Source organism: Centroberyx affinis, unplaced genomic scaffold (assembly GCF_046629955.1).
Source record: "Centroberyx affinis isolate AG114_WGS23_722 - 3 ecotype Tasmania unplaced genomic scaffold, CSIRO-AGI_Caff_v1 ptg004417l_1, whole genome shotgun sequence".
NCBI classification, from domain to species: Eukaryota; Metazoa; Chordata; class Actinopteri; order Beryciformes; family Berycidae; genus Centroberyx; species Centroberyx affinis.
The window spans coordinates 1,916-15,161 of NW_027282095.1; the positions used below are offsets into that span (position 1 = coordinate 1,916).

The 13,246-nt window shown below is 43.3% G+C and overlaps 1 protein-coding gene across 5 annotated transcripts; it reads left to right on the plus strand.

The window, feature by feature from the left end:
* The first annotated feature begins 299 nt into the window (after positions 1 to 299).
* LOC139665007 (ETS domain-containing protein Elk-3-like) lies at positions 300 to 11,235 on the plus strand. Of its 5 annotated transcripts, XM_071543943.1 has the most exons (5): positions 300 to 538; positions 1,471 to 1,747; positions 1,880 to 2,184; positions 3,898 to 4,020; positions 8,566 to 11,235. In XM_071543943.1, the coding sequence occupies exons 1-5, from the start codon at positions 332 to 334 to the stop codon at positions 8,662 to 8,664; spliced, it is 1,011 nt and encodes a 336-aa protein (XP_071400044.1). In that variant the 5' UTR covers positions 300 to 331; the 3' UTR covers positions 8,665 to 11,235. The 5 variants fall into 5 exon arrangements, with proteins under 5 accessions (XP_071400044.1, XP_071400041.1, XP_071400042.1 ...); XM_071543940.1 differs by having other exon boundaries at positions 1,471 to 2,184; XM_071543941.1 differs by having other exon boundaries at positions 1,471 to 2,178.
* Positions 11,236 to 13,246: the final 2,011 nt, after the last annotated feature.

The following is a 13,246-nucleotide window of genomic DNA, read 5'->3' on the forward strand; positions in this document are numbered from 1 at the left end:
TTGCTAATCGGACTGTAAACGATGACCGGTGCAGGAAGAGGAAGTTTTGGCCCGGATGTCCACTGGCTACATCGGAAACCCCCAAATATTGGCCGTCGCCCCCAGAGTCTAATCGACGTCAGACCGATAGACGATGGGTTCAGAGGTTGATCCATCAGTGTCAGCCTGTCAGCCTCTACCAGCCTCTCCTCTGCATCCTCCATTGTTTCTCCACCTGATCCGAGATTGCTGATGGACTGGTTTGTTTACAGTAAATATACTAATGTCTAAAAAGTCCTAAACCTGTCTTCTGGCCCCTGCAGACCCCCTGTGCCCCCGCTGTCGTCCCGTCATGGAGAGCTCCATCACGCTGTGGCAGTTCCTGCTGCAGCTGCTGCTGGACCAGAGCCACAAACACCTGATCTGCTGGACGTCCGGCGACGGAGAGTTCAAGCTGCTGAAGTCGGAGGAGGTGGCGAAGCTGTGGGGGCTCCGCAAGAACAAGACCAACATGAACTACGACAAGCTGAGCCGGGCGCTGCGCTACTACTACGACAAGGTCCGCCACACACACACACACACACACACACACACACACACACACACACACACACACACACACACACACACACACACATACACACTCACAGTCAAAACACAGGGACTCTTTGATAGTTTGAGAAAGTTTCATGACCTGAAACCAGAGGTGGGGATTCGAGTCACATGGCTTGGACTCGAGTCACATGACTTGGACTCGAGTAACATGGCTTGGACTCGAGTCACATGGCTTGGACTTGGACTCGAGTCAAATGACTTGGACTCGAGTCACATGGCTTGGACTCGAGTCACATGACTTGGACTTGAGTCACACTTTTAATTGAGAGAGAAGACTTGAGACTTGGCTTGACTTGGGTTCTGGTGACTTGGGACTTGACTCTGACTTGTACTCTGATGACTTGAAAAGGTTTCTAAAGTCTTGACTTGAGATCTTGTGTTTGTGTAAATGACTCAGATTGAAAGTGATGAGATTTGTTCCAGCAGACGACTGAATTTAAATTCTGTTTTCTGAATTTGTATGGAATGATTGAATTTATTGAAGTTGAAACTGATTATAGAAATCAAACTCATGATGCTCTTACCAAGTTTTTATCCTATTAAAACCATATTGCATTGAAAAGTCCTAGATACAGACTATGGGACAACTGATTAACTATGCATACTGTTGACCAATCAGAGCATTTATTAAAGCCTGGATGTTGGTGACATCATTTACATTTAGTCAAAGTCATATTTAGTCAAATTTCCACTCTGCTGACAGTTATAATAATTTGTGTAACTTTACATGAACAGCTCCTTTGTTAAATTACACCATGAAATTGAGAAATGCAATTCTCACTGCACTGTACCTTTAAGTAAAAATATGAGTGAAAGGTATCCATGGCAACAGTATGAAGGAGTCCCAGCAGTGGAAATCTCTTGTTTCCTGTGCAGAACATCATCAGGAAGGTGATTGGCCAGAAGTTCGTCTACAAGTTTGTGTCGTTCCCTGAGATCCTGCAGATGGACCCGGCGGCGGTGGAGGCGGGCGGCGGCGGCGAGGAGGCCGGGGGGGCGGGGCCGTCCGAGACCGAGGCCGAGGAGGAGGGGGGGGGCGGGGGGAGGAACCGGTACCTCCGCTCCGGCCTGTACTCCTCCTTCACCGTCGGCTCTCTGCAGCGCTCCCTGGAGCCGCACCGGCCGGTCAAGACGGAGCCCGGCCTCGATCGCCACGACGACGGCTCCTCCGTCATCCGCTTCGTGGCCCACCGCGGCCGCTCGCCCCGCCCCTCCACCCCGCCCCCGCCCCGCAGCGAGGCCTCCCGCTCGTCCGGTCCGTCCCCCCGGCGGGTCCGCTCCTCCTCCTGCTCCTCCTCGCCGCCGCAAAGCCCCGCCCACACGCTGTGGAGGGGGCGGAGCCCGGTCCCCGAGACTGACGAATCAGAGCAGAGCGCTCAGCCTCTCAACCTGTCGTCCGGTCAGAGGGGGCGGGAGCGGTCGGACAGGAGGGGATTAGCCAATAGCGCGCCTCCGAAAACCAGGAAGCCCAAATGCCTGGAAATCTCCGCCCCCTCGCTCCTCCTGACAGGAAGTGACATCGGCTCCATCGCCCTCAACAGCCCGGCGCTGCCGTCTGGATCACTGACCCCCGCCTTCCTCACCGCACAGGTACACACACACACACACACACACACACACACACACACACACACACACTCACAAAGCGAAACATACACACGTATAGAAACCAACACATGCACAAAAGCACACAGCCACATGCACACACACCATTGCACGCACACACTCACACACACTCAAACGCAAAACACACACACACACTCAGACACACACATAACCACAAGCATGAAGACACAAACACACACGGGTGACACACACTCTCTCACATACACACACACACACACTCATGCCAACATGCCAACACACACAGACAAACATTATGACTAATAAAAACGTGCTTACACAAAGCTACACCACACACACACACACGCACACACACACACACACACACACACACACACACACACACACACAGTACCCTCACTATAATTGGAGTAGTAATGGAGTAAAGAGGAGAGCCAGGAAGAGGAGGAGGAGGAGGAAGACTGAGGAGGAGGAGGAGGGTTTGCGGAGGGAAAAAGTAAGAGCTGTAGACAGGGAGGAGATGGAAAGAGGTGAGCGGAAAGAGAGGAGGAGGAGGAGGAGGAGGAGGAGGAGGGGAGGATGGTAAGTGAAGCCATATGTTCCTAAAGCTCCTGACAGCACAGCAGCCAGACGCTCTGATCCAGACTGAGCAGGTCACAGGTCTGTCTGTCCATCAGACTGAAGAACAGGGCTGAACTCTTGTTGAAGGCATCGTTTACCCAGCAAGCATCTAACAGATGGCAACATGCACAAAGAAACACAAAGAAAAAAATTATATTATGGCGCGGTAAAAAATCATATTAAAACAGCTTTGGAAACAGTTTTGAATTGATATCAGAAAGATATTTAGGTCCTGATTTCACCAAACGATGCAGGCAGCAGCTGGACAACAGACATCGTCTCAAATCCATTTATTAGCACACTATGTTGATGCTATCACTCAACATAGTGTACGCTAAAGTGTTAGCATGGAGCTACTATCGCTCAACATAGTGGAAACTAAAGTGTTAGCATGGAGCTACTATCACTCAACATAGTGGAAACTAAAGTGTTAGCATGGAGCTACTATCAACATAATGGATGCTAAAGTGTTAGCATGGAGCTACTATCGCTCAACATAGTGTAGCTAAAGTGTTAGCATGGAGCCACTATCGCTCAACATAGTGTAGCTAAAGTGTTAGCATGGAGCTACTATCACTCAACATAGTGTAGCTAAAGTGTTAGCATGGAGCTACTATCACTCAACATAGTGGATGCTAAAGTGTTAGCATGGAGCTACTATCACTCAACATAGTGGATGCTAAAGTGTTAGCACCAGAGCATCAGAGTAAACGGCTCATGGATGTTTCTAGTGTGTGTTCTCATCATGTGACAGGGCAGAAAAACACATTGTTCTCCTTTGAGCTGGAGAACAAGAGCGAGCAGACGGACAAGACAGAGGAAAATAGAAGTTGTTTGTAACTGAAACCTCCGTGTCGAGCGTCCTGACCTACATACAGTCTGCCAAGTCAGTCTGTCTGCCAAGTCAGTCTGTCTGGCAGAGCGGCGTCTGGAAACAACACGCCGCCTGCTGGGAGCGATGACGACTCCACCTCAGACCGCTCCGCTCCACGCCACGCTCTTATTTTCAGTGTAAACATCACGCCTCTCTCTCTCTCTCCCTCTCTCTCTCTCTCTCTCTGTTTATCCTGACGGTGTATTCTGGGTCTGGTCCTGTAGACTCCGTCTGGTCTGCTGCTCGCTCCCAGTCCACTGCTCTCCAGCATCCACTTCTGGTCCAGTCTGAGTCCTGTGGGCCCGCTGAGCCCCGCCCGCCTGCAGGGCCACGCCCCCCTCTTCCAGGTAACGCACACACACACACACACACACACACACACACACACACACACACACACACACACACGTTCCTCTTACTGTACTTGTGAGGACCTTCATTGACATTCATTCCCTAACCTCAGCCTCAACTCTCCACTACATGCCACTAAACCCAAGTTGTAACCCTAATCTTAACCATTATTTTAACCTAATCTTAACTCTAAACTTAACCCTTAACCTGTCCTAACCCTAAATTAACTTTAACCCAAACCTAAACCTAATCCTACTTTTAATCTGAGCCCTAAACCCAACTCGTAACCCTACATTAACCCCTTGAAGAGAGAACCGGCCAAAATGTCCTCACTTTGCTGGATTTTCCTCAACTTTCTTGCCTTGTGAGGACACTTGGTCCTCATAAGTATAGAAATACAAGAAAACACACACACACACTGCTGTTTAGTCATTTGTGTGATTTCTTTTGAGGCTGATATGTTTGTAGAAACACAATTTTATCCCTTTTTTTTATCATATTGCTTCTACAGTATGTTTTATGACTGTACAGCTGAACTAAACTAAACGTCCCCACAGCTGCAGCAGACAGCTCAGTTCTCTTGTTAGAGGATTCTTCAGGTGATTTGGTGCCAGCAGAGTTCAAATGGCCTCGTTCTCACCAACCAACTAAAGGAGGAAACACTGCAGAGTTTGAATTAAATGTATTGAAATTTATTGAAAATGTTCTGGTACAGGATATAAATCCTCCGCACCAGACTCCACAACTCATAACAAACAACCATACAACAAAAAAAATACCACAATATAGTTTTTTTTTAAAAATCACAATAATTTCACAGATAATCACAAATCAGCTTTATAATTATGCAAAATATCCTTTGTTGACCAGAATTGATCCAATTTATTTTTAAAAGAATGAACTGAAGGAGCACTGCATCCTCTGGAAGCTCGCTCCATGCTCTTACAGCACCAAGTGTGAAGAAGTTTTTTCTCTTTTCAGAGAAACACCTTAGTGGAAATAATTTTAAAGAGTTCCCTCTTAACTCAAACCTATTATTCCAAAAGTGACAGGCTCGGCTGTGATGTCATATATTCTGTGAACAAGCTTATAGACCTCAATCATGTCTCCTCTGTCTCCTGTATACTGGAGTTGGTAGTTGTAATTTTCTTAACCTCTCTTCATATGACATCTCTTTCAGACCTGGAATTAGTTTAGTAGCTCTTCTCTGAACCTTCTCAATTTTTTCTATATATTTTAATTTATAAGGACACCAGACCGAACTTGCAAATTCGAAATGATTAACCGCTCAGAACGTGCGACACAGAACCGTATGAAACTCGTATACAGATCCTTCACAGATCCTTTTTTGCAAAACACAGGTGTCTGAAAACAGGCGGGCGGATAATCTGCAAACACAAAAACATGGATTTCGCAAACTGCCGTTCTCCTATAGCTGCACACATAAGTCAATTAATATCAATATGAGGATTCATAATTTGAACATCATTTGTGTTTCTATAAAACCTGGAAGACCAGTCACTGCTCTAACATGATGCCAGGCCTACAGTCATTTATCGTCTTTCAGTGAATCATGGTGATGATCTGGAGATTTTGGGAAATCATGACACACAGTTCTGCCGTCTGACCTGATGAGAACAAGCACATTTTATTTGTTTTGTTTGGCATCACACCTAACATTACCATCCATATGGTGATATTGATATAGGAAAAAACGTATTTGTCCAGGCCAAACCAGGGGCCAGTTGCATAACGCTAGTAGACCAGTCTAAGCCTTAGACTGGTCTTAGATTCTCAGGTTGGACTAGTCTAATTAAGACTGTCTGTTACTTAAATATTACAACTGACTTATTTTTAGGTAGGAAAGATAGCCACCTTCCCCCTGGCTAATCTTGAGTTAAGAACTTTGTTGTTATGGCAACAAGTCGGCCTAACTGTCAGAGTGGGACGTTTAAATACTGAAGCTGTTTCATACAAGATGCAAAATCTTTGGTTTTTGGAAAGACCTGAAGAAGAGAGAGAGTCTTTAGAGACAGAAACATTAGAGATCTACAACAATCAAGAAGTAGTAGGAACAGGTAAATATAAATGTCTATAGCAAGTTTGACTTAAAGTCATATTTAAGTCTAAGACCAGGTCTATCTTTATGCAGCTGGCCCAGCTCTGTTTCTGTCTTTGTAAACTGGAAGCTGTAGGAGGGAAATCAGCTGCTGCTCTGTTCTGAAAATCGAGAGAGAGAAAAGACGAGATGCACCTTCACCATCTCTGACAGGCTGGAGATCAGCTGACTGACAATCACACACACTACGGTCTGAAAGAAGTTCATATGGTTTCACAACTGTTGACGTTCGAAGAAATACAGACAAACAAGACATTCACACCGCACAGTTAACACTTAGGCTGTTTTCCAGTGCGTGGCTTCAGCATGAGTGTGTGTTTGTGTGTGTGTGTGTGTGTGTGTGTGTGTGTGTGTGTGTGTGTGTGTGTGTGTGATTCACCGTGCCCCTGCGTTTCAAAATAAGCTGCAGATGTTTCCGTTGCGGTGCGGACGAGGAGAGGGGGCAACTTCCTGTTGGCGAGGGGAAGGGGGGGGGGGGAGGGGGGGTCAGGAGCCCCGCCCACTACTGCCAGCTCTCTCTCTCTCTCACAACAGGAAGTGCCTCTCCAGACACACACACACACACACACACACACACACACACACACACAGGACCGGACCGCTGGAGAAAACAGAAGACATTTTCCTTCATTCTGCACAAATCATTAATATTAATTAAAGCATCTCTGCTGCCAGTTAACTCTGTTGATCTGAGATTAGCAGTGATGAATCTGTAAATACAAAGTCGGGTAAACTGATCTCCAGTCAGTGATCATCATCAAGGCAAACAACCTTCAAAATGAACACAAATCATTTTTTAAATAACACAATAAACACAAATTGTACTTTCTGAAAAGCATTAACTTCTAAATTTTTCTCTATTATCATATAAGTTCAATTAGTTTAAAGTCACAATGAAACAAAAATGGCCTTTTTTTATCTTGTTAATTCTCCATATCATAACCTGTTTAACAATAAATACCAAAAAATGTATAAAATGTTCACATTCTTCTTTCACTTAGAATTCCATTACTTTTACTGAAAACACTGTACAGTGTCTTTAGTGGTGACTTCATGCTGCACCAGCACATAAAAACAACCACTAACACAACAGATTTTTGACCCTTCCCCCCTTCCATCATATAAAACCTGCAACTTCACAACTTTGGTTCAGTGGTGAAAACCCAGTTTCCTCTTCCTCAGACCAGCCGGTGTGAACTGATTCATTTTCCTCTCTTCCACTGAGCTGATATCAGATCAGATTCAGGTCCTGATTTGGCAGCAGCTGTTTGGTTCTGCTGTGTTCACACGGGTCTTTCACGTTGTTCCAGGCCGTCGCAGTGACATTATTCTGCGTCTGAAGCTGCTTTCACACAAAATTCAGTTTCCCCTGTTCACACTGTCAGCTATCTGTAAAGCTTCTGTGTAGAAAGTGTTCACTCATGACATGACGGTAAAATAGGGAAATGGTTTCCCAAAGGTTTTAAGTTCAAGGACCTTAAATAGAGATAGGGTTTTTAAGTTTTTAAAGCTCCATATTCTCACTCTCCAGAGTTTTATTTAGTGTCTTTCTGTCCATCCAAAGCTGTGTGTGTGGTGTCATGAACCAAAAACACTCTCAATCCATTTCTCCACGTTCATTTTCCAGCATCTCTCTGAGCCTTACCAAGAACAGGCCGTTTCTGTCTCCGTGTCTTTAAGGCTCATTAATATTAACGACCCCTCCGTTCCGATCGGCTAACCGTTTCCAGAGTGAAACGTGAGACTCCGCGGCCCGGCGGCTACAGGTAGGGAAAACTCTCCGGTAATAAACAACGACAACCGCTCAACCGCTTTGAAAAAAACACTTTGTTAGTGTATTATTTCTTACAAAAATGATAATGAGCGAACCTTTGTGACGTCACAAAGTTACGGAAGTCCAAACGGCTCGTTTAGAGGCTCGCTGCACTAATATGGATTGTGTGGATTTAGTTTTGATACTTTCACCATGTTTAGATAGACCATCCAACTCCTTTATCATCACAGAGGAGAGGGGAGTCCTGCTTTACAACATGTGGACCTTTAATCTGCTCCTCCGCTCGGACTTCGTCCAACTTACAGATATTTTTTAAAACAAAAAAATTAGCTCACTTCGCTGGTTTTCAATCTTTCAGCTCTCTGCTCCGAGAGACACAGAATGAAACACGCCACCCAGAGTCTCTTGTGATTGGTCGGTTCACTCTGTGTGAAAGTGTATTACATCACACCACCGTAACCTTCTGCTGCTCGATCTGGCTGCTGTGTCGCAAAGGAAGATTTCATTTGGTGGGAAAATCAACAATATGGACTCCACACAGAGAAAATATCCAGAGTGTTTTGGGTGTGAAAGAGGTTTAAGTTTGCCGGGTGTTCTCTAACAGCTCTCTCTCTCTCTCTCTCTCTCTCTCTCTCTCTCTCTCTGCAGTTTCCCTCCCTGCTGAACGGGCCGATCCCGCTGTCTCTGCTCGGCCCGGACGCCTCCTGCCCCCCCCTGCTGCTGTCCTCCAGCCCCCACAAGTCCTGATCCCACCTGAGCTGCCGGACCGGACCGGACCTGACCGGGACCGGATCAGGACGGATCAGGACTAAACCTATCAGCCTTATAACTCTGATGAACCGGACGAGCCGGCCGCCTTCTGGCTCCGATATCAACAACCATCTGAAACTCGTTCCTCGTTGCAGGAGCTTCATCCGGAGGCTTTGCTCTCTGCGAGGAGCGTGTGCAGTCTGGTTCTTTCTGTCTAAAGTTTACTAAAGTTACTAAAGTTTCGACCGATAAGTTTAAACCGAAGCTGCCGACAGCCGATATTTAGTGCCGATATTCAACATCTTTAAATTTGACAATTTTCATGCCAAAAGATTTCCCAAGTATTCAGAGCTTCTCCCTCAGAGTTTTCTTCTCATCAGGGTGGAAAAGCCTCTGAAACATTTAGAGCATCATGGGACACTAAAACTCTCCACTGAAACCAGACTGGAGGGGAAGATCAGTCTATCAGTAATGGCCAAAGCTTTTAACCAGGAGTCACCTGTCTGTGCCTTCTGATTGTGTTTCACCGCTTCTCTTTCTTCTGGTCGCTGTTTTAAACTGTATTGTTATATTTGTATATCCCGTCTGTCCCTTGAAAAACAGACTTTTAATCTCAATGGGACTAATCTTAATCTTACCTGGTTCAACACACACACACACACACACACACACACACCTGTTCAATGGTAGAGAAACTCTGGGACACATTACTGCCTTTAAATGAAGAATTAATTTACAGAAAACACTTTCCAGCCTGTGTTTCTGTATCTGTGTTCAGGAGGAACCGTCAGACCAGAGGTGGAGACTCTGACTGGACATCTGATATTTAATAAAAGCTCAATATCGGCCTCATATATCGGCAAACTGAGATATCGGTCTGACCTCAGTATTTACTGTTTGTTGCTCATCTCATCCCACATGGTGTAAACCTCAGTGAGACAGACTGGCTGCAACGTCATGAATGTTATATCAATTATTTTTGTACCTTCTCCAGCCCCAGCTGATCTCCTGCAGCCTCTCCGGCTCACACAGCAGACGTCTGGAGAAACTCTCTCAGGATAACGAGCCGCTCGCCGAGTCAAAGTCGGCTCTGATTGTCTCAGAGTTTGAAACAGGATTCTCCCACAATCCCCCTGGAACAAGTTTCCATCGTTAGCTTAGCTACAACGCTAGCTGCTTCGCTGTGGAAATTTGAGTTAATATACAAACTCTATAGGTAAATTAAACGAGCGAGATAAAAATGGATGAAGATTTTGTGGGGGGTTTAAACCTCGCCTGTAAAGTTTTGTTTTGCTAGCTAGCTAACTGTAGCAACTTCCCTGTTGTTCCTACAACAGTGAACAAGTGAGCAGCAGTGCCAGGCTCCGCCCATAGCTCCGCCCATAGCTCCGCCCATAGCCCCGCCCTTCTGAAATCTGGACTGAAGTGACATTTATTCTTTGGCCTGATTTCAATCGATATGATTAAATGTGCCACACTACACTACCCAGAATCCCTTTGATATGAACAATCACAACTATCTAGACTATCTAGACCAAATATACTGAACAAAAATATAAATGCAACCATTTTAAAGATTTGACTTGGTCACACTCTCAATTAAGAGAAATTCTGGGCCAAAGGAGAAACGAGAAAACAAAGTTGAGTACAAGATTTGAGAGAAATAAGCTTTAACGTGGAAAAATAATGGGTATGGGGTATTATATTATTATTTTAATTTAAAACATGGGACTAAAACTTTACATGTTGCATTTATATTTTTGTTCAGTATATGTAGTGGGGAACTTTCCATGTAAAGCTAGCATGTTGCTAACAAAACACGACAGCACTTAGCTTGCTAGTTAACCTACCAGCTAACGTTACACGATGAAAACTTAGCTAGTGATAGTTCACGTCTTTGGCTGGAGAACACCGTCTCCCACCAGAAGAAGAATAATTTTGGCATGCTCAATTGCTTTGTTTAGTTGATATAAGATAAGTAAACAGATTAATGAAAGTAAAAGTATCAAGCCAGTGTCTATGGAAATCGTGCTAGCCACCTAGCCGCTCGTAAACCAGTCTTGGTTTCGGCTCCATGTCGTGTTTAAATTTCTCCAGACTTTCGCTGTTTGAGCCGCTGTGGCTTCATGAGATGAAACCTTCACTGACTCCTAGCAGAGCGTCTGCTAGCCAGAGAGAGAGAGAGAGAGAGAGAGAGAGAGAGAGAGAGAGAGAGAGATAGTGTGTGAGAGAGAGAGAGAGAGAGAAGTCTGCGTCTTGTCATTTTGTCGTGTTTGATGAGTGTAACTGACGCTGTGAACGTATTTTTCAGCCTTGGTCCTCGTATGGTTTTATATTGTATCTTATGCACTGTGCTTTCTGCTCTGTACCGGCTGTGCCTTCTCAAATGCAAGAATTATGTAAATGTATTAAGCTTTAAATCTGTTTATTAACAGACAAAATTCCGGGTCAATATTGCACAAAAGCTTTTTTTTGTACAAATGGCTTTTGGTTATTTTTTTATAGAGGGATTGATTAAAGTGTATTCTCCATGATTTGCTTGTTTTTGCGGTTGTGAGTTGAGGAAAATGTCACACAGTTTTTGGAATAAAACGAGGCATTGAATGCTATTCAGCTGTACTGGAGATGTGTGTCACTGTGTGTGTGTGTGTGTGTGTGTGTGTGTGTGTGTGTAGTAAACCCCTAAGCATCACTATGACGCCATATTACGGCCATTTTTTTTGTTTTACTGCAGCCGGGGGGGAGGGGTAATATTAAGAGCTAAAACTCAGAATTTCTGAGATTAAAATCAGAAAAATTTGCGAGGAAAAAAATAAAAAATAAGTTTACTGATCTAGATAGTGAAGTTCATGTTGGTAGGTTATGATTCAGAAATTCAGTTTCTGTTCAAATTCAGTTTTTCCCTGTACATTTCTGACTTTAATCTCAGAAATGTATTTTTTTCCCCACAAATTTGTGAGATGATTTCCCCTGTAAATTTCTGACTTTAATCTAAGAAATATTTAGTATATTCTCGCAAATTTCTGAGATTTTTTTCCCCCTGTAAATTTCTGACTTTAATCTCAGAAATTGATTTATTTTTCACAAATTTCTGAGATATTTTTTGGGTACATTTTAGACTTTAATCTTAGAAATTCTGAGTATATTCTCGCAAATTTCTTATATTTTGTTTTTCTGTAATTTCTGATTTTAATCTCAGAAATTGAGTTTTTTTTCTCAATTCCTTTTTTCTCGTAAAAATTTCAGACTTCTTTATCTGAATATTACCCCCTTCCCTTGTCTGCGATAAAAAAATAAGTTAACCTACAATGGCGCTAAAATACCCTGTGCTAAAAAAAAATCACTATAATATTCCTATAGGGAGTTTATATTATGTTTATGGCAGTCAATAGTGAGTTTATATTGACCTTATTGTATTTAATGGTACAGTATTTCCTATGATATCATTAGAATATTCCTATATGGACTTGTAGTTCTGCTTTGATATTTTTGTAGTGTCCTTCAAAAATCTATTATAGGAATGCTATATTTATTTTTAGTTTTTACACACACACCAACAAATGAAAGACAAGCTGCACAGGCTTTTTATGAAACAGACTAAATTTACTTTCGATGGTTATGAGAAATAAATAGTTCCAGTAAAAAGAGTCACACACCAACTGTCCAACCAACCGGCAGCTCAGTGTTTCAGAGGTCGAGTTCACAACACAGCAGGCCTTCCATGCACCAGGCACACACACACACACAGACACACACACACACACACACACACACACACACACACACACACACACACACACACACGCTCCGACATGTCCAGATAAACTCAGCTCATTCATACGTTTGAAAAAGTACAGTATTACAATAATAACACACAGGCAGCCGCTGTACAAATCCCCTTTCATGCTGTTACTGTTGATGTGAAAACCTCCCATTAATGTATATGCAATCTGCAGACCTTCCTTAACATCCTTAATCTGTAATATAATACATTTCCACTTAATGTAATTAAGGTTACCGTTTTTCCTCTTAACTTAATTATGACATTATTGGGTTTTATTACATTAACAGGAAAGTTGAAACGTTTGAACCAAAAACGCTTCCATACAAATTCATCTTGTTTTCACACCAACCAAATGTGTGAATGGTTGAGTTATATATTGAATTTTGACTTATTAAATTATCAGTTCAGCTTTTAGATCTTTGAAAATTGAAAATGTCAGCCTTCTCATTCATGTAATTCAACCCAATAATTTGATGATGTTAACTGGAAAAACTTTAGTCCATTAATTGTCCGTTACTTTGTTTACATGATGGGAAATATATTGCATTTGTAGGATTATCACACTATTAGCTGCAAATGCTATTACATTAATGGTTTACTACATTAATGGGAAGTTATTATATGAATGTGTTTATTCTGCATTAGTACTGCAGAGTTCTTTCTTACAGTAAAGTCTAATTAGCATATTACAACACAAAACTCCACTGTCGCTCAAACCATCAGTTACCAGACGATTCGCTGTAACCTCCAATGCAAAAAATAGATTTTTTCCAAATGTTTCCTCTTGAGTGTGCA

Bases quoted from the DNA above. Each gene is read 5' to 3' on its own strand.
- LOC139665007 (XM_071543940.1), top strand. From the start codon at position 332: ATGGAGAGCTCCATCACGCTGTGGCAGTTCCTGCTGCAGCTGCTGCTG. The intron at 539-1,470 runs GTCCGCCACACA...TTTCCTGTGCAG, and splicing joins TGCGCTACTACTACGACAAG to AACATCATCAGGAAGGTGAT. The intron at 4,021-8,565 runs GTAACGCACACA...CTCTCTCTGCAG, and splicing joins GCCACGCCCCCCTCTTCCAG to TTTCCCTCCCTGCTGAACGG.